Here is a 22410-nt window from a genome sequence, read left to right on the forward strand (position 1 = left end):
GTCCCCTAGGATGATTATCTCCCGTTTCATAGCTAACTCCCTGATGTCCTTGGCCATACATTTGAAATGTTTTGCATTCTCCTCCTTCGACTCATTCCCTGTTTTCAGATACACAACTCCCAGGATTGTCTCAACATTCCCTACGGTGCCCTTGAGCCACATGTGCTCACTGCAGCTCTCCCTTACCCTTTCCCAGTCCTGTCCCTTAACTAGCGCCCCAAGGCCTCCTCCTCTGCGTTCTTTCCTTTTTCTGTTGCACCCAACCCAGGTGTATCCCGCAATGAATGGTGGCTCTTCCTCATCTCTTAAATGGGTTTCCGTTTGTAACTGTTCTTCTATTTCGTCCCACTTAATGCGATTTCTTCCCCCCTGCATGTTGATGAACCCCACATTTACTGCCTTCTTCTTCCTCTTCCTCCTCCGTGCTCCTGTCCTGCCCCCCCTCCCCTCTCCATTTTTTACGTTTTGGCTTGCAGGGTCGCCCTGTGCGCCTGCAAAAAAGCCTGAGCCCTACGACCCACCCTCGTTCCTACCTGCCATCCCGCTGGTGTAGTGTAGTGAATGCCATCCGGGCCGAAAGGGGGGAAGTTTTTCCCCCCAATCATTCTGTTCACCTCCACCACATCACACTTGAGGGCTCGCCCCAACTCCCTAATCACTACACTTGCCGCCACTACCTGTTCTTCAATGAAAAGGCCCTGTCCCCTGACCTCTGGGACAGTACACAGGGCAATGTGCACCGCCTCAGAGGTCGCCCTTAATTTCACCACTCCCTCTTGAATCTGTCTGCCCAGCATTCGCCCCCTATTCTGCAGACCGTCATTCACCCCAGCGTGCAAAATTACCAGGTTTCTTCCCTCTCTGTTTTCATTCAGTTTGCTTCTGGCTCTCTCCGCCACAGCTTCGAATAGAGCCCATGGCATGCATTCGACCTTCACTTGTCTGTCTTACTGCACTGTTCTGAGGAGTGCTGTTTGCATTCGCGATACGTTGGAGCTTCCAACGACCCAGACCTTTCTGTCTTCAAGCAAATCTTGCCTCCCTCCTGTCTCTGTCGGCAGGGTCTTCCCTGCCTCCTTGCCTTCTTTGCCTCCTGTCGTCTCATCCCTCTGTACCTGTGTCTCCCGCGGTCCCCACGTTAACGTGTCCGCCCCCATTTCTGCTCCACTGGGTGATCCTCCTGCTTCCTTTTCCTTCAGTTCCTGCTGTGCCTCCCTCTCAGCTTCTCTCTCTCTCATCTCTTTCAATTGTTTTTCCAATTGCTGCCCTTTCTCTCGCTCCTCACTCCATTTCCGTTCTACAGCCTCCATTCTTGAGGCCCACTCCCTCTCGACCCTTCCCTCAAACTCTGCGCGTTTCATTTTTTCTTTCTCGAGTTCCTCCTTTGTCCTCGCCATTTCACTCTTTAGCCGCTTCTCAAAATTCTCAATCACCTTACACAGCCTGCACACGAAGCCGGTCCCTTCCACCTCCGCCACGGTTTTGAATGTCGTTTCATCCAAATAACACCATCGTTCACACCTCCCACACTGGACGAGGTCCCCACCTTCCTCCTTGGCTTTTCTAGCCGGCCGTCCCATGAATTCTCGTCCTACTGTTATTTAACAGTGTAAAAGCGAGGAAAAAATTAACTATAATAAAGACCACTGGGAATCTCTAGAAGAATAAAGAGAGTTAGTAAAATAACCAAATTGATAACCAAGGGAAAAAAGAAAAAAGGGAAAAAAACACACTTTTTAATAATTTTTTAATAGGGCTACTTTGGCTAAGTGTTCTCCTGCCTTCGCAGTGCTCCAATTCTCTGCAGCCTACGTTTCTATGCTGGCCCTATCTCCATTCAGATTTCCCGCCAACGCAATTAGAAATAAAAATAGAAATAGAACTTGGCTGTCGGCATCCGTCCGTCACCTGCGACTGGTGACCAATGTTGCCTGCTGAGCTTTAGCAGGTCGCCGAGCTTGGCGGGCGAACCAAGATTATGTTTGAGGGGGCATCACATACTTGCTACAGTTTCTTTATCATGCGGGGAAATATCAGAAGGCACAGTTAAGTAGAAGATGAGAAAATCACACTATTCTAGTATGCTGTCGACAAAAATGAGGTAGAAAATCGGGCTTTGGAAGATGCCATTGCACCTCAGTGCAGCCTTCCGTTGATGCAACGCTGTCATTTTGGTACCGCCACAAAGGGGAGAGATCGTAGCTTCAGACAACCCTGCATATTTTGCCATGCAAAAGTAAACGCAACATAAGCAAGTGAAAAGAGTAAGAACTAGTGGTGTAATTCGTTACTGCTGCCACATGCGTACAGGAGGCAGTCCTATTGGCCGACGCAGATTTGGACCACTGGCACGAATATTGACAGCGGAGAGATGTGCATTTCTTTGTCCAGGCAAGGTTCGGCAATTGAGTTAGGCTGCATCGCTGGCTCACATTTCTTTTGTAAATGCGTCCAAAGTGCCGAATTGTTGAATCAAAATGGTGGAATGGTCACATAAAAAGGAGGGGGGGGGGGGGCTTATTTTGCATGTAACCTCTCTTCTCCCAAATGAAAGATGCCCACCCCTCAAAAATTTTCGCAGAGAATCCTGCGTGTGCTGCATAAAACATGCATTTTGAAAGTCGCACTGCGCAACACGGTTGGTGTCAGTGGAAAAAGTGCCTACTGATGAGCTGGCCACTGCCCCAGATGAAGGGCAAGAACTGGTAGTCGTCAAGACTCCAGACACCATGGCTTCCAGCAGGCTCCATGCGGTACTGCAGTTGCAGGTGACGCACCAGCTCCAGGTATCTGCATCAAAGGAGAGAGCACTCCACTTGCACAAGGACAATTCTTCATTAACCTCTTCTAGTTGGTCCTCATAATTTTGCAACTTACCAGTTTTGAGCTGAGAATGGTATATTGTCACATTGTGGTAGTGATGGTGAAGAACTAAACACTGTGAAAACTGAGTTAAGGATGTCGTTCTTTACTGGGTGAACTTGTACCCAGAAACACAAGCAACACTTAACTCACTGTAACTGCAGCGAGACAGCCATCAGTCATCAAACCAATTCTCATGGGTCAAGTGCATCTGCTACATATAGGGTGTCCCAGCTAACATAAGCCAAGTTGTTCAAAGAGAGAGAGAAAAAATGCAGAAAACACGGTGCAAGATACAATTTTAAGACCTACAGTGTTCAGGTGTCAACATCTGATGACCGGACACCATAGGGTCGTATAATTGTATCGTGCATTGCGATTTTTTATCCTTTTTTTTTTCTTTGAACAGCTCAGCTAATGTTAGGGACACGTGGTATACACGTACTACAGTACATATTCCAGAGTAATGGCTGGTGCTCGCCAGTGCTGGGCAGCATCGAAGATACATGTATCTTAGATAACATCCTCAGATACTCTTTGGGTATCTTGTTTTTGTATCATTATATGTCTGGCAATGTGTGCATCAGTATCTGTATATCTGATACATGAAAGAATGTATAGTGTGTCTTAAGATACAAAATACTGCTATTGCAACATTACTGGTGAAAACGTTCGATGAACTCTGCTTCTCCAGCTGATACTGCTGCCAGTAAGCCACCTGAATAAAATTAAAGGCAGCGACATCCTTTTATCTTTCCGCCAGAGCCTTCCAGCGAGGGCAGGCGATGAGGTCAGCACGTCGCTATTGGTGGAGCAGAGTCGCGTGGTGGTGCTCACCCCGTCTCGACAAAAACAAGCCCATGAATGTCTGTGTGCAGCCGACTTCTTGTTTTCTTGACATTTGTTTTTAGTAGTGTCAGTGCCATGACACTTGCTCGTAACCACCGTACTGTGCTGCGTACGACAATGCATGCCAGATCTTTCAAGTAAATTCTGAAGCTGTTATAGTGTCATTAACGAAGTTTCTCTTGCGTAGTGCTTTTTTACGAAGTCTGAAGGATGCAATAATGGGATTGCCTTATATCTAGTGGCTTCCACACATCAACAATTTGGAGGATCTCATGGATGCAAGTTTGCATGTTGTGAACCAAAGTGTGGAAGACGCTGCTTCTGGGAGACTTGTGCATAAGGTGGCTATATGGAGCAAGAAAGACAAAAATTTTGATATACGAATAGACATTTCATTCACATGAAACAAGGTTTGTCGAGTTAAGAAATGTCAAAGCAAACATTTTTGTGCATATGCGTTTGCTGCTACATTACATAGATCTAGAATGAAAAAATTTGTGAATGGTATTAAGTGTCTTAAGATACAAATGGAAAGTATTGTATAGAATACGATAATTGGGGTGGTATCTTGTATCTGTATCTCAAATAGTTGTTGCTGGAGTATCTTGTATCGTATCATGATACAATTGCAAAGTATCTTTGCCCAGCCCTGGTGCTCGCATACATTAAAAAATGTGCAGCACTGTTAGCATTATGTGTGCAATCTGATTACACAGCACTTCTTTGCTATAGCATCGGCGACATTAAAAGCATTTCAGATACACTAGGTGCACCTTGCACAGATGACTTGGTAACAGTGATAATCCGATGCAAAACAGTCATGGGTAAAAATCCTAACTCTATGCGAGACAATATTTAAAGGAAAAAAAAAACAAAAACCCTGGATTTTTAGATCATGAGTAGTAGTCTAACGAAAGCATTAAATCGAATTCAGGGGTTTAACAAGCCAAAACCACGATCTGGGTATGAGGCACAGTGAGGGGGCCTAATTGTACCACCTGGGGTTTTGTAATGCACATGGTACATCCTAGTATGCCCCCACCCTTCTTCGGAGTGTGGCCACCACAGCCAAGAACCGAAACTATGACCTCGTGCTCAGCAGTGCAACACCACAGCTGCTGCATTGGGTGCCCCACAAGAATGTGTCATTGGGCCACCGCCTCTCACATGGGAAACAATACTCTGCACACTGTGTTTCCAACATCACCAGGAACTCGCATGGCTGCGTCCTTTCAGGTGCGCAATTCAGGGTTGTCGTTTTTGCAATACAAGCAATTTATAGGCTGCAGCAAGATGTGCACCCCCCAAGTCCAAGGACATGCAGCAAGAGGACATCAAAATATTAGCTCCTTCCCTACCAGGAAAATAGGTGTTTTTTGTAGGTTACACGAGATGTCTTTTTTTCCTGAAGGAAATACTGTACTAGAAATTTCATGCGACACATAAACAAAAAGCAGGATGAATGCACTTTTCATCCATAAAAGTTTTATTAACAAGATGTACGTCATAAAAAAGACAAATTGCCAGAATCCAGATTGTGGGATAAAATTGAACAAAGTTCATAAAGACATGCTTGTATCTACTAAGAAAAATATGTAACAAAAATTATGAGATATACAAAATGCATTACTGTCTATAATAGGCACTATCTCCGAAAAAATCTAAATTTTTCAGTGAACAGGTATCCCACTAAAAAAATTTAACTGCAAGCAGGGGCGTGCCGTGCCGGGCTGGTTTGCGTCATCATCGCTCTCAGAGTCAAAGTCTGATGAATAGGCAGAATCCCGAGACTTGCTGCTCCTCAATCCAGTGATCAGCCACAGACCCATGGGAATCACGACAACTGCTATTTTTCGTAGCGCGCGCACCGCTCCCGTAGGCAACCATTTTTGCTTTCTACTTTGAGGATCGCGGAACCTTGGAGGGCATTCAAAAATTACCACCTGGCATGAAAATATCTAACTGCTTAGAAAACAAAAAAGTAGTTCTCTTCCTTCACGTCCAATGGCGGTGTGTCCATGAGCGGTGTGTAAGGTCTCTAAAGCGGCGTTTCAAACAATCGATAGTGGGTGGCCATTTTTGCTTTCTACTTTGGCGATCGCGAAACATCAAAGCATGTTAAAAAACCATCTGGTTGGAAAAAAGCGAATTGCTTAGAAAATGAAAATATAGTTATCCTTCATGTACGATAGCGCAGTGTGTCCATGAGTGGCGCAGAAGGTCTCAAAAGCGACATTTCAAACTATCGTTAGAGGACTATTTCCAATGGGCGCAGTACAGAAAGAGTTGCACGGCATTCTTCTTGCAAGAATTTTCGGCCAGTGGATGTCTCGCCCAAAAAGTCGAAGGCTCTAGCAATAAAACACAAGAAACTGAAGCTTGAGGCCTTAGAAAAAGCCATAAAGCTAAGTAAGCAAGATGTGTTACGCGTGTTTCATGCAGCTAAGATGCACAAGCGAGATATCCCGTTTCACGCTATTGTCACAGGAGGACGCCCATGGCAGATAGTGATTAGTGGGTTCCTTCTGCGTACGTTGAAAACTCTGGACACTTTGGAACCTTTTGACGTCCAGAGCTCCTTGGAAGTTGTGGACTGGTTAAAGTCAAGTGAGATTTGTGCCAATGCTGCGACGTCTGCAGATATTGAAGAACTATTCTATTATATGCCACACGAAGACCTGTGTACAGTTGTACTATCGGCGCCAATGAAACGTGAACACCGGAGCGCCTAACTGAAGGTAAAGTGTGGGCCGTCCAGTCATCATCATTGACAGGTGCACACTTCCCTTTTGACTGCCCTGCATGTCGATGTTCCCTTTGTACTGCGATATGTTTGTTTTTTGTTCTCTTTTATCTGAAAGCGAGAAAGGATGACGACGCAGTACTAATAATGACTGTGCAAACTGTGCAACACGCACCTCTGTTCGCGTTTCATTTGACGCCAATATAGCACATACGCTTTCGGTGCACTGGGCGATACTCCTGCCCTATGCTGCGATATTTTAGCTTATGTTTTCTTTGATTTTTTTTTTTGTCACTTCCAAATAAAAGAGAGTCAGAACAGGAACTGGATGAGCACGCCTGCCGATGGTGATGACCTGGACGGTGCGCCGCTATACCTCCAGTTATGCGCTCCGCTGTTCACGTTTCATTTGACACCAATAGTATGTGATCTGATTGAAGAAAGAGGGGAAGTATGGTATTGACCGAAGGTGGAAGTCAGACTCCAGCCGTCCCAATGTAAAAAGACGTTTATTCAACATATACAACCATATATATAATGAACAGAAGCGCCCCCTGTGGAATAAAGAACTCAAATGAACAACAAAACTAAATACAACAGGAAGTAGCTTTTATAAATTCATGCACTCTGTCACTTGAGTCTTTTATGGAACTTCTCACATTTTACCTGTCAACCACTGTGGTGTCCTTTAACAAGGATGTCTTCATTCAGAGAAAAGGTATTTGCATTGGATCTAAGGTTGCTCCTGTACTGTGTCAATTTTTTTAAATCTTAGTTTGACAGTAATGTAATTCACAGGCTGCAGGACAAACATATTGCGCGAATTTTTAGGTCCGTGGATAATTTTTTAGTGCTTTTAAGGTTATCTTCTGATGATAGCCTTGAATAAAACGCAAGAAGAATTTTAACGTGTTCGAGGAGTCCTCCTCAGATCTCAGGTTCAAGTTTGAACTTTGCAAAGAAAACTTGATCAGATTTCTTGATTTGGAAATTATATTTAAAAGTGAGCGTCATGTGTGTCGGCGTTATTGCCCTAGATTGAAAAAATCGCTCCTCCCGTACGAATCGTCCAACTCCAAATTAATAAAACGTGGCATAGTTTTCTTGTGCTTGACAAATGCTCTTAACAAAAGCTACACCCACTCATTGCAGGAGAGTTTTGAAGACCAGAAGGCGAGGTTAATGTCGGCAGGATACCCGGTTTCACTTTTGATGGCTGTGGCTGAAACCGTGTTTAGAAAGTTGACCAAAAGAAGCCCGTAGAAACTGCAGACGACAATGAATCTTCAAAAAGAGAAAAAGGTCGTAGTGATGCCACATTTGCATGGCTTGTCTCATAATCTTAAGAGGGTGGCCACTAGGAATGGCGTCACACTAGTGTTTTCAGCACCGAGCAAACTGGTTAGGTTGCGCAAAAGCATCACAGGAGAGGAGAAAGATATGACTAGTGGCTGTGGAAAAAAGCACACCACTTTTTTTCACAAAAAGTGTGCATCTTCAGTCGTGCATCACATACCTCTCTCGTGCGGACTATCCTATATTGGCCAGACAGGTCGTTGCATTAATGATCGCATGCGTGAGCATCGCTATTAGCTACCTACAGGTACAGGAGGAAACTTGCCGTTGCATTGCAAAAAGCATGATTGCCGACCAGTTTTTCATAGTGTACCGATTGTGCGGAGAGAGCGCAGTAAACTGAAAAGAGAAATATGCAAGGCGTTCCACATGAAAAAGTTGGGCGCACATACATGTATGAGTGAACCTTCAGTCCATATCAATGATAAAGAATTTCAATTTTTAAATTTATCATGTTAATCGAAGTGTTGTTGCCCTTGTCGAGAAAGGGTGTGACTAGGCTTTTGTGTACGTGTATATCTTTTGTTGATTTTTGACTACAAACCTTGTTATTGTTCTTGGTTGTACACGCATGCATTGCGAGATTTGTGGAATGTATTCCTAATAAACTTCAGTTGTAAGTCCAGCATTCTCCTGTCCGTTTCTCCTTGTGCTCGTGTCCGTACCTGCTGGAACCCCTTATATGTTCACTAGATGCTTATTCATTTTACATGGGCCAACAAAATTCCCTGTGGAATAGCAAATAACAAAAGGCTGGAAGAGGCCTACTGCGTTTTGTAGCAACACTGGGAGCACTGCAAAGCCTTGTTAATTCAGATTGCACAGTACCAAAAAGAGAAATGTCAGAATTATTTGAACGTTGAATTATCAAGGGTATCAAAAAAACAAAGAAATGCTTACTACACCAATACGCTTTTATTTACTGAATGAACCAGCAAATCCTGTTTCTATATTGCACAAAAGCAGTGCAGAAGCTGCAATTCTCGTTATTTGACGACTAATTAGCACTCACAGCAGCGAAAGCCTCACAATTTCTCTCACGGCACAGCAAGGGCCAATTCACACGGTCACAGCAAGGATGAAATTTGATTCCAAACCAATGAGCAGCAATATTAATTATGGTCAGGCAATTGAAGTGCAACTACACCTCGCAGGGCAAAACACCAGCTGATGAAAATTACGCATCCATTATGTCACTAATAGAAACATTTGAATAAGTAGAGACAATATCATTAGAATAAAAAATACGATAGAATACTGCAGCTAGGTCTACACAATGCACTGGATGAGCTAATCGAGGCACAACGCATAGCACAATATGAACACCTGTCCAAAACTAAAACAGGTAGGCAAATATTGGATCGCCTAGGTATAGGGTATCTCACGCAACATAGCATCAAAGTAGATATGCCCAGACACATCAGAGACATGATAACCGTCCCTCCAATACCCAAGAATATGCATCCCACCCACCCTCAGGGTCGGTGGGAAAGCATAGCATGCGATATACAGAAGAAATTTGGTAACAGCAAGGACACCACATTTGTAGACGCAGCTAGACACAGACACAGCCGTGGTGATGAACTACGAGGAAAAATGCCCGACGAGCGCTACAGTCAACTTGCCACATGAAACCACAGAGGAAATAGCTATTGCGTTAGCCATAGCACAGACACAAGCGGACATAATTATCAGTGATTCCCAGGCGGCGATAGAAAACTTTGCCAACGGTTGAATCTCCCCAGAGGCACTATGACTCCTAAAATTAGGTAATAACCATGACAAAAGTATAGATCTCATCTGGACACCCACTCACACACTACCAGAAGGCAGCAATGACGTGGCGCAGCGCATGGCTCAAGAGCTTACAGACCGAGCCTCAGTTAGTCCCACCTCACTGACTACCGACAAGTGGGAGTGGGAAGATAGAATGACCAGATTTCATGCAATTACACACCACCATTTATTTATTTATTTATTTATCAATACTGTAAGCCTTGAGAGGCTCATACAGGAGTGGACATACAAACAGTACAGGCGCTTTGTTGTACAGGGGGTTTGCAGCAAACTCAAACAGAAAAGCAATGGTTACAATCGACGCGCCAGGTCAGCAATAAGTAAATACAAGGAAACAAAAACAACCTATACAGTGCACACGCCATGTAAAGTGTAAGAAGCAGTTAATACAGGAAAAAATGCATTTGGGTGTGCCGTGTAATGTACAAACAGTGTCACGTGTAATGTATATTATCAGACGTGCTCTAGAACCAAGCGCAGTGAAGTACGAAAGAGCATATGGACACCGGCGTGTGAAAGAAGTTGGGGCGTGGCAATACGTCATTGATAACTATTGAGGATAGCTCAGCCAAGACGACCAGAATGCGGTCATCATTCCGATAATGACTCGAAGTGCAATTCGAGTGTCGACACGAATGAATGCACAGATTGTGAGCAAACGATGTCACTTGGCAGGGAATTCCACAGATGTATTGTTGAAGGGAAAAATGAGTATTTTAGTGTGTCGCAACGCGAAAAGAATGGTCTGATACATTTTTCATGGTTAGTTCTACTGGAGAGACGTCCGGGGGGCACCAAGTAGTCGGATTTTGTTGTTTATCAGGTCATGGTAAAGAAGGTAAAGGAACTTCAAACAGGCCAACCTCCTCCGACCAGCAAGTGTCGGTATGCCTGCTTGTGTGCGAAGCGCAGTTACGCTGTCGTACCTTGAATACTTTGTGTAAATGAATCGGAGCGCCCTGCTTTGGATCTTTTCTAATGCCAAGTTTAAATACTTTTGATGCGGGTTCCATACTATGCTGCCGTATTCTAATATCGGCCTAACCAGAGTTTTATAAGCAGTTAATTTCACCGAGGTGGGGGCTGTTGCTAGCTTTCTTCGTAAAAATCCGAGTTGTTTGAACGCACGTGCGCAAACATTATTGATATGTACGTCCCATTTCAGCGATCTTGTTATTGTGACACCTAGATATTTGAATGAGTCTACTCGTTCCAAGGAAGTATTACTTAGTTTATATGTGAAATTTAAGGGCTCTTTCTTACGTGTTACAGTCATACACCTGGTTTTCTGTGTGTTAATTTGCATGCCCCATTTTTCGCACCAGGCAACAATGTTTTGCAGAGACTTATTAAGTTTTGTCTGTTAATCGGCTGTTCTAACAGTTGTGTATATGACGCAGTCGTCCGCAAAAAGCCTTATTGTGACCCCTGGTTCCATACATGCATACAAGTCGTTAATATATAAAAGAAAAAGAGTGGGCCCCAGAACCGATCCCTGTGGCACACCAGAAAGAACATCAAGATAGTCCGATTCAGTATTTTTTACGCAAACAAACTGGGACCGATTCGAAAGGTAGGCTTCGATCCATGAAACAGTCTTGGGATTAATACCGATTGATTTAAGTTTGAAGATTAGTAAACTGTGTGGAACGCGGTCGAATACCTTCGAAAAATCGACAAAAATTGCGTCAGCTTGCAGTCTTGCATCGATTGTTACAGCAAAGTCATGTATAATTTCTAAAAGTTGAGTTACAGTTGAAAACCCTTGCCTGAAGCCGTGTTGTCTGAAGTATAATAGGTTATTTTCTTCCAGATAAGTTACGATAGCTTTATTTATTATATGTTCCATTAGTTTGCAACATGTGCTGGTTAGGGATATTGGCCTGTATGTGTCAAGAAGCTGATCATAGTACCTTGCTGGTGAAGCAGCGCACAAACACGGACACAGTGAAGACAAGCAGGAATAGACGACACTCGCTGCACTCGCAACTATTTTATTTCAGAACACAAACTTCAAGTTTATATACCTGCGCACCCTGAGGCGTCAAAGCCTCAGGGTGCGCAGGTATGGTAAGATTAGAGGCTTTTTTATATATATGCGCTGCTTCACCAGCAAGGTACTATGATCACTCACCAACTAGCCCAACTTTCCACGTTTGTCAAGAAGCTGCTTGTTCCCACCTTTATGAATTGGCACGACCTTTGCGCACAGCCAGTCCGCGGGAAGCACTGCCGTTTCAAGTGATGCACTGAAAATTTTATGCAGGAAGGGGGACAACTGACCCGCGTATCGCTTGAGGAAAGTGCTTGATAAATTATCAGGGCCAGGCGATTTTTTAACGTCTATCTGTAGTAGCAAATTCAAAATGCCGGACTCCGTTATCAGGATTTCAGGCATTGCAGAGTCATACTCTGATAAGGGCATATTAGGGGCGTGGGCACGGGAGAATACCGACTGAAAATATGTATTGAATGAGTTAGCGATGGTACGCGCATCCTCAACCACTATACCGGCAATTTCCAATTTCATTGGAGGACTTTCCGGTTTTGACAAATACCGCCAGAATTTCCGAGGCTGATTTGTAATGAACTCAAGTAAAGTATTGGAAAAAAAGTTGTCTCTCGCGCTTTTTAACCTTTCTTTCAGTTCTCGTGAAAGCTGACTAACCATAGTGGGATTATGTTTTTTCTTGCGCATCCTTTGAACCCTTCTTTTGAGGTGTATGATAGTTCTTGTAATCCACGGCGACCTCCGCTTTATCTTTTTAAGCTTGGTAGGAATGAAATTACTTTCACAGTGCGAAATCCCATTTTTTAATTTTAACCATAGGTCGTTGGCGTCCAACGTACCATCGTCAAAATCATCTTCCATAATTCCTAAAAAATCAATGATGCTTTCATCATTAGCCCTCGTGTAATTCTTAACCAAAATTTTGGTGTCAGTACTAGAGGGCCTTGCACCCATGCGAAGATCGTTAACCGTCAGTAAAATCATTTTATGGTCGGATATACCCGGTTCTATGCTAACTTCAGGGGTTAAAGATGTGGACACAAAGACAAGGTCTAGCACTGAGCACACTTGCCCTTGGACGCGAGTTGGTTCATGCACAAGTTGAGCTAGCGAGAAAGTCTGCATGATATCAAGAAGAAGATCACAACTTTTGACTTCTTTGTTGCCGATTAACAAGGTATCCCAATCAATGCCCCCTAAGTTAAAGTCTCCAGCTAGAATTAATTTCGTTCTTTGGTTGGTGTGGTTATATAAGAAGTCGTACAGTTCTACAAGGTAACTGTCCGGCGCGCCTGGTCGCCTGTATACACCACCTATTAGTAAATTGACATCATTGACCTTTATTGTACACCAGACGCTCTCATGACTAGTAATGCCAGTTTCTCGGTGGACAAACAAATTCCGCTTAACAGCAATAGCAACGCCTCCACCGCGACCGTCCCGATCTATGCGCAAAAATGCATAGGAGGGAGGAACCACCTCAGAATCGTGGATATCCGAGTTCAACCACGTTTCTGTAATTACGATTACATCTGGGCCATACAACAGCAGCAGTTCCTCAAGCTTTTCAAGTTTATTGACAATGCTTCTCGCATTAAAGCACAGCAACGTCAGCCGTGCAGTACTTTCTGTTTGTCATTCATTGGAAGTGCTAGCGTTCGCTGTCACGTGGGGCTTCGAGCGGTGCAATGGCTCCATTTTTTTCTGATCATTATTCCATACGTACAGGTCTTCATTAATCCTTAATTTGTCAAAATGTAGGCTGGCTTTATCGCCGTTATTCCGACAACCTGCCGCGGCTTGCCATAGCTTTTTGCGTATTTCACGAATGTCAGCGGAAAAGTCTTCAGAAATTGGAATTTTCTTTCCTTTCAATTTGAAACAGTTCCGAAGTACTGTCATTTTTTCGGTAAAGTCATAAAAGCGTAGTATGATTGGTCGATCTCGACCCGGCTTTTTTAAGCCAATTCAGTGTACGCGTTCCACAGTTCTGACCTGAACGTCTAGAATATTATGCAGTATATCTTTTGTTACAAACGATTCCAAGGCTGCGGGATTTTCCTTATCGTGCTCTTTCACGCCATATATGACTAGGTTATTGCAGCGGCTCCTATTTTCCAGCTCATCAATTTTTCTAGTCATTTGGGCAACTTCACTGCGCATAGCGTGCACAGTTGCCTCACACTTATCAACTTTATCGTGATATTGCCTGAGTGACGAGAGGGTCGCTTCAATTTGTGAAAGCCTCTGCTGCACATTTGCTAGACCAGTTTCTAAGGTCGAGTGCGAAGTTCGGATTTCAGTTACAGCCCGCAATATTTCATCTAGTTTATCGGGGCCCGGATTTTGCTCTACGTCACCACTCCGTTGCAATACCATGAGAATGACGCGAAATGATTCCAAACAACAAAGCAGTGCGCACTGTGGGCTCGGCAGCACTACCAGACAGACATCATTGCTCTTAACGCAAGCGCAAAAACGCCATTTGTTACCAACCTGTGCAAAGAACAGTACGAAGTAAGTCATAGTGCTCCGGGCGATGCTACCGAGCCCACTGAGTTGCGCGCGGCTGCTGGGCTTCCTTTTAAGCTGGTCCACCGATGTTCCAGGGGTCGCTGGTGAGCCAAATGAGCGATCCAGGTGTGACTCAGCCGGCCCTATATCCATGTGACGTGAGCACGTCGGTATCGATGCTGGAGACACGCCCAGTGCAGTGGAAATGGGTTGTCGAGTGATCGGCGCCGTTGACGCCATCGCCTTTGCCGAGGCAGGGAAGGAACCAGCGCTGCATCCACGCAACCCCAGCTGGATCTGTACGAAGAACAGTACGAAGTAAGTCATAGTGCTCCGGGCGATGCTACCGAGCCCACTGAGTTGCGCGCGGCTGCTGGGCTTCCTTTTAAGCTGGTCCACCGATGTTCCAGGGGTCGCTGGTGAGCCAAATGAGCGATCCAGGTGTGACTCAGCCGGCCCTATATCCATGTGACGTGAGCACGTCGGTATCGATGCTGGAGACACGCCCAGTGCAGTGGAAATGGGTTGTCGAGTGATCGGCGCCGTTGACGCCATCGCCTTTGCCGAGGCAGGGAAGGAACCAGCGCTGCATCCACGCAACCCCAGCTGGATCTGTACGAAGAACAGTACGAAGTAAGTCATAGTGCTCCGGGCGATGCTACCGAGCCCACTGAGTTGCGCGCGGCTGCTGGGCTTCCTTTTAAGCTGGTCCACCGATGTTCCAGGGGTCGCTGGTGAGCCAAATGAGCGATCCAGGTGTGACTCAGCCGGCCCTATATCCATGTGACGTGAGCACGTCGGTATCGATGCTGGAGACACGCCCAGTGCAGTGGAAATGGGTTGTCGAGTGATCGGCGCCGTTGACGCCATCGCCTTTGCCGAGGAAGGGAAGGAACCAGCGCTGCATCCACGCAACCCCAGCTGGATCTGTACGAAGAACAGTACGAAGTAAGTCATAGTGCTCCGGGCGATGCTACCGAGCCCACTGAGTTGCGCGCGGCTGCTGGGCTTCCTTTTAAGCTGGTCCACCGATGTTCCAGGGGTCGCTGGTGAGCCAAATGAGCGATCCAGGTGTGACTCAGCCGGCCCTATATCCATGTGACGTGAGCACGTCGGTATCGATGCTGGAGACACGCCCAGTGCAGTGGAAATGGGTTGTCGAGTGATCGGCGCCGTTGACGCCATCGCCTTTGCCGAGGCAGGGAAGGAACCAGCGCTGCATCCACGCAACCCCAGCTGGATCTGTACGAAGAACAGTACGAAGTAAGTCATAGTGCTCCGGGCGATGCTACCGAGCCCACCATAGATTGCAGAAGCAAACATTCCCGCCGCCACACCCAAAATTAAGCAAACATCAGCCTATCGAATGGCGGCAGTTACAAACCAGAACCTGTTCGAGTCCAGCTATTATGTACCTAATACACCCAGATTTATACATGACTGACAAGTGCAGACACTGCAACTCTAGAGCCACCCTAGAGCATATCCTATCGGAATGTACAGGTATAATAAGCAATAATGGTGATACACCCTCAAACAGCGACAGCCTCCAAGTGCGCTGGGAGTCTGCATCACTCAGCTTGGACCTGCAGCATGAACTCTGGGCTGTACAGCGAGCTGAGAAAGCCGCCAAGAGCCAACAACCCTTGGCCGAAACCTAGGCAGGGTCCAGGCCCACCCCATCAAATCACAGGGCATTCAATAAAGTTATTTGAGTGAAGTCGCAGGCTGTTTGCTTCCATCTACAAATATTTAGAAGAAGAAGAAGTTTAATTTACCACATAAGTACACTAATGTATACAAAGCGGAAGGGATGGCAGGATAAAAGCTGCATAACGGCAGCTTGACTAGTACCACCTTCCTGTGAACAACAGGCAGCAACATGGCAAGATATTCGTTGTACATACTTGTGGCCAGGTTAATATATACATACTCACAGACACATATATATATACATACACTTATATATACACACATATATATATATTGACACGTGTACTTGTCTTTATCGGGCGACACGTTTTGCCGACTAACAAATGTTATTGCACAGCGCGGGACGCGCCTGCATGTATCCGAAGTTGCTGGAAAGTTATCGATACTTCTATCCGCTGTCTGTTGTCGTCGAACCTTGTGTTATCTGATTTCATCGCTTGACACAAATCGTGTCGAACTTTGTAGAAGGCATGCGGGTCCCAACGATTAGTCTAGAACATTCAATGACTACTGTATAAAAGCCGACGCGCTTGACCCGCTGATCAGATTTTCGACGATCGCCGACTGTGTTCGCCGCTATCGTTGCGCTTTAAGTGTAGCCTGTTTTGTGGGCACAGGTTTGCCCAATAAAAGCTAGTTTTGTCTTTCACCGTACTGCTACTGTGTTCTTTAACGTTACTACCACGTGACATCTGGTGGAGGTGCGAGTGCGTTCATGTACCGAACGCCCCCGCAAAGCCGCGATCCAAGCCCGAAGCCCGAGGACAAAACTAACATCGCCGAAGACCAGCGTGCTAGCCGCAGACTGCAAGGACTGCCCCCAGAGCACGGACTTCTACCTGAGTCGACAAAGAAGATCGTGGTTAAAACAACCCCAATGGCTGCCCCAGCGTCCCCCGTTATCCTACAACAACCTCAAGACCCACCGACCTTCCATGGAGCAGCGACTGAAGACCCAGAATCATGGCTGGAGACCTACGAACGAATCGCGACCTTTAACAACTGGGACTCCGACGACAAGCTGCGGCATGTATACCTTGCCTTAGAAGATGTCGCCAGAACGTGGTTTCAGAGCCGGGAGTCGACCTTGACGACATGGGACCTCTTCCATACCGGCTTCCTGCACACCTTTACGAGCATCGAGCGCAAGGAAAGGGCTGAAGCCATGCTGGACGCCCAAGTGCAGCTACCTAACGAGAACGTTGCCATCTTCACGGAAGAAATGAAACGTCTGTTCCGCCATGCCGACCCGGATATGCCCAAGGAGAAGCAAGTCCGCCTTCTCATGCGTGGTGTGAAGGAAGAACTTTTCGGCGCAATGATACGAAGCCCACCGAAGACTGTAGAAGAGTTCCTTCGCGAGGCCACCAGCATCGAAAAGACACTCGAAATGCGAAACTGGCAATTCAACCGCCGTACAAGCTCTACCTACTACGCCGGAATTCAACACTGGCCATGGACGATCTGCGCGAGACCATCAGGGCCATAGTGCCCAAAGAACTGCGCAAGATTTTGCCTTCGTCGCAGCCTCAAGTGGCGTCGATCGCCGACATCGTTAAAGAAGAGGTGCACCGATCGCTTGGAGTTCCTGAGGTGCAACCAGAATCACCACAGCTCCAGCCGGAAGCGATGACCTACGCCGCCGTCGCACGCCGTCAAGGCCCCCCTCCGTGACCACGCCAGGGCCCTGTGACGCCGCAATTCCGTCGTCCGCCGCCACCCCCGCCGCCAGCATGCCCACCCGTCGCCCAGCGCACCTACGCGAGGAAGACGGACATTTGGCGAGCGCCCGACCACTGCCCGCTCTGCTACCACTGCGGAGAAGCCAGGCACATCTACCGCCGATGCCCATATCGCGACTTGGGACTGAGAGGGTTCGCCGTCAACGCACCACGTCCACAGCTTGGCGAGCACCCACGCGATATCGCCGATTACCTCGCCGCTACTCAGTGGAGCTCTCGACGACCGTCGCGTTCGCCATCACCAGGCCGCTACATGTCGCCGCAGCGCCGACCATACACTGGCCCAGCCCGGGGCCGGTCAGCGAGCCCATATCCGGAAAACTAAAAGCAGCAACCGATGGAGGTGCGGTTGCTGTTCGTCGAACTAACGAAGATACTCCGCCGCCGACGAAGACACCGAAGAAACTACCTCGACGATATAACGACACGCCACCGTCCCGACGAAATCAGAAAGCCAAGACTACACCGATGAAACACGACTTGATGACGCGACGTTCCAGCTTCAGTTCAACGCGATGCAGCCGTGATCCGACGCCGAGACCCAACTGCAACGCCAGACAAAGAACCACCGACCTCAACGTACTTCTCGACGGCCACGCAGTCACTGCCTTAGTCGACACAGGGGCCGATTACTCCGTAATAAGTGGACACATCGCCGCCCAGTTGAAGAAGGTTAAGACTGCATGGGAGGGCCCCGAAATTCGGACCGCTGGAGGACACCTCATTACGCCGACTGGAATCTGCACGGCAAGAATTACCGTTCATGACCGGACTTACCCTGCCACCTTCGTTGTGCTCCAACAGTGTTCACGAGACGTCATTCTCGGCATGGACTTCCTGAATCAACACGGCGCAGTCATCGACCTGAAGTCAAAATCGATAACGCTGTCACAAGATCAAGCGATACCGCCGGAGAGTTATTGTAGTCACCATGCCTTGAGTGTGCTCGAAGATCAAGTGAGCATCCCGCCGCGCTCCAGCATTATTACCGTATTTACTCGCATAATGATCGCACTCGCGTAATGATCGCAACCCTAAATTTTGTCGTCAAAATTCGTTTTTTTTTATTTCCCGCGTAATGATCGCGCCCCGAACTTGTCGCAGCGATATGTCGTGTGCTAAGTCTAGCGAATAATGATCGTGCTTACCACCTGTCGAATGCTACGCGAACGACTCTTTAAGACAAGCCAAGCGGCCTGCACGCACTAAACATTCTTAAGTAGATGCCTCATTTCATTACTTTCATCACTTTCCGCACTTCTATGACAAAATGAGGTACAACCAAACTTGCCTTTATTATGGGTTGGCTTTATAATGGCTGATGTCAACAAAAACAATAAAGGCCCATTTCGATTCTTTTCATCTGCTTTTGCACTCGTGAGCACGCAACAAATCGCGCGCAGCAATGATATTAGCCACGTTTACTCTGATACGTTAAAAGTGTACCCTATTCATACGCCGACGCTTGTAACACAGCCAAGATATTCGCCCACCCTTAGCGGAAACGTGCCGTATTAGCATAGTAGTGAAGACAGATGCCGCAGTTTCCGCAGCATGCCCGTCATGTGTTTATATGTCACTGGCTGCTAAGCGCGCCCACCTGTTTCTGTCCCCTCAAAATGGACATGGCTACGTTATTGCCGCAAACTTGCCGATATTAACGATATTATTCATCACTGATACGGAAGAAAGTGTTTCAATGCACGTAATGTACTCACGAGAAGAAAAAAACATCGCGTTCGGCGCGTTCGGCTTGCTCCGCCAGCCGCCATTTTTGTTTTGGTGTCCCGCACCCGCAATCTCACATCTCGCAGCAAACGCGGTACGAAATAAAAAATTTTTTTTTTTTGCGGGAAATTTAACCAGCGTAATGATCGCACCCCTGAATTTGCGTCAATTTTTCTGACAAAAAAAGTGCGATCATTATGCAAGTAAATACGGTATTTCCGTTGGCACTGAAACACCCGCTGACGTAGAAGGCGTCATCGATGGCGACCAACATCTACTGCTCGACCGTGAAATTTGCATCGCAAGAGGGATCGCTCAACTCCATGGAGGGCAAGTAGAAGTTATGCTAACCAACTTCAGCCAGGAGTTCAAGCACATCAACAAGGGCACGACGATCGCATACATCGAGGAAATTCTGGAAGCGACCAATGCGTTTGTCCTCTCGGATTCCGTCGCATCCACCCCGACGACCGTAGTTCCCGAGCCAGACTTCGACATAAATCCAAGTCTCCCCGTGATTAAGCGGCAACGGCTCAGAAGTCTGCTTCGACGATACAAAGACTGCTTTTCGACGTCATCGAAGATTCAACAGACACCAGTCGCAAAGCATCGCACAATAACCGAAGAGTGCGCTCGACCACTCCGCCAGAGCCCTTACCGAGTTTCGACGCGAGAAGGCGAAGTTATAAGACACCAAGTCGACGAACTGCTGCGCGACGACATCATCCAGCCGTCGAAAAGCCCGTGGGCGTCTCCAGTTGTTTTAGTGAAGAAACAGGACGGAACCCTACGTTTCTGCGTCGATTATCGTCGATTGAACAAAATCACGAAGAAAGACGTATACCCCCTCCCACGGATAGACGACGCATTGGATCGGCTCTGCAATGCTAAATACTTCTCATCGATGGACCTCAAGTCTGGCTACTAGCAAATAGAAGTCGACGAAAGGGATCGCGAAAAGACCGCCTTCATCATGCCAGACGGCCTCTATGAGTTCAAGGTCATGCCATTTGGACTGTGCTCGGCGCCTGCAACGTTCCAGCGCGTGATGGACACGGTTCTAGCAGGATTGAAGTGGCAGACCTGTCTAGTTTACTTGGATGACTTCGTTGTATTCGCCGGAACTTTCGACGATCACCTTAGGCGGCTTGCCACAGTACTAGAGGCCATCAAGTCATCAGGGCTCACTCTGAAGCCAGAAAAGTGCCGCTTCGCTTACGATGAGCTTCTGTTCCTAGGCCACGTCATCAGCAAGTCTGGAGTCCGCCCTGACCCGCAGAAGACAGCTGCCATCGCAAAGTTCCCGCAGCCCACCGACATGAAGGCAGTGCGTAGATTTCTTGGCATGTGCGCCTACTACAGGCGATTTGTCAAGGACTTTTGGCGCATCGCTGAGCCGCTGACACAGCTAACTAAATGTGACGTCGAGTTCAAGTGGGAAACGCCGCAGGCCAACGCATTTCAAGAACTAAAACGACGTATGCAGTCGCCGCCCGTACTTGCGCACTTCAACGAGCACGCCGATACCGAAATCCACACTGACGCCAGTAGCCTAGGCCTCGGTGCCGTCCTAGTCCAGAGAAAAGATGGACATGAACACATGATAGCTTACACTAGCCGGTCGTTGTCAAAAGCGGAAGGCAATTATTCTACAACCGAAAAGGAATGCCTCGCCATCGTTTGGGCTACAGCGAAATTTCGCCCTTACCTATATGGCAGGCTATTCAAAGTGGTCAGCGACCATCACGCGTTGTGTTGGCTAGCTAACTTAAAGGACCCTTCAGGACAGCTGGCACGGTGGAGCCTCAGACTACAAGAATACGACATCACTGTAACATAAAAATCTGGACGAAAACACTCAGATGCTGATTGCCTATCACGCGCCCCCATTGACCCGCCGCCGCAGGATGACGAGGATGACGACGCCTTCCTTGGAATAATGAGCGCGGAAGGCTTCGCCGAACAGCAACGAGGAGACCCGGAGCTAAAAGCCCTAGTCGAGTATTTGGAAGGGCACACTGACGTTGCCCCTAGGGCATTTAAGCGTGGATTGTCTTCGTTCACGCTACAAAACAATCTCCTCGTGAAGAAGAACTTTTCACCAGTCCGCGCCAGCTACCTTCTTGTTGTACCGTCAGCGCTCCGTCCAGAAATACTGCACGCCCTACACGACGATCCAACCGCTGGGCACCTCGGATTCTCCCGGACGCTGTCGAGAATACAAGAAAGGTATTACTGGCCGCGTCTAACCGCCGACGTTGCCCGTTACATCAAGACATGTTCAGACTGTCAACGACGCAAGACACCACCGACAAAGCCAGCAGGATTACTGCAGCCAATCGAACCTCCTCGCCGACCATTCCAACAGATTGGGATGGATTTGTAGGGGCCGTTTCCGATATCAACATCCGCGAATAAGTGGATCGTCGTGGCGACGGACTATCTCACCCGCTTTGCTGAAACTAAAGCTCTACCAAAAGGCAGCGCAGCCGAAGTGGCGAAATTTTTCGTCGAGAACATCCTGCTGCGACATGGTGCCCCAGAAGTCCTCATCCAGGGTGTCTACCAAGCTGACATTTCCAAATTCCCTGAGTTTCCCAGGTTTTCCCTGAGCACCTTTGCGAAATTCCCTGAATGAGTCAGATCTTTGTTTTATGTCAAGACAGGCTGACACCACGTTGCCCGATGCTGTCACTCTCTAGTAAGCATGCTGAAACAAAAAAATGACTTAATCCAGTTTGAATAGTAAGGAGTAATATATATTTTATTTAAAAAGAAAACAGAAGGAAGGTGTTAGTAAAATGCACAGCGAAAGAAATGGTAAAGCCCATTCCAAATTGAGTCGAACATTTTCAAATACGAATGAAAAGGAGATGCATACATAAGTAAATATTTTTTTAATATCAGCTATTTCTATCAACTGATAGCAAGCTCCTCTGTATGAGGTCCTGAACTTTGTCACAACTAAGGTTCTCTCTCAGCAGCTGGGAAGTCAACCTCAACTGTCCTGACATAATCTCAGCCCGTACACAACATCTCAGTGTTTGGTTTCACTGCGTAAACAATTTATTTTGGTTTGGATGAGGGACACCTGT

The 22410-nt window shown here is 47.0% G+C and overlaps 1 protein-coding gene across 3 annotated transcripts in view; it reads right to left on the reverse strand.

The window, feature by feature from the left end:
• The window catches only part of LOC139060019 (serine/threonine-protein phosphatase 2A activator-like), a 361591-nt gene that overhangs the window by 167792 nt on the left and 171389 nt on the right, over window positions 1-22410 (reverse strand). For all 3 annotated transcript variants that reach the window (XM_070538705.1, XM_070538701.1, XM_070538699.1), the window contains one exon: window positions 2666-2790. In XM_070538705.1, coding sequence (XP_070394806.1) covers window positions 2666-2790 — 125 coding nt within the window. The remainder of the gene's footprint in view (window positions 1-2665; window positions 2791-22410) is intronic.

Source organism: Dermacentor albipictus, chromosome 1 (assembly GCF_038994185.2).
Source record: "Dermacentor albipictus isolate Rhodes 1998 colony chromosome 1, USDA_Dalb.pri_finalv2, whole genome shotgun sequence".
Taxonomy (NCBI): Eukaryota; Metazoa; Arthropoda; class Arachnida; order Ixodida; family Ixodidae; genus Dermacentor; species Dermacentor albipictus.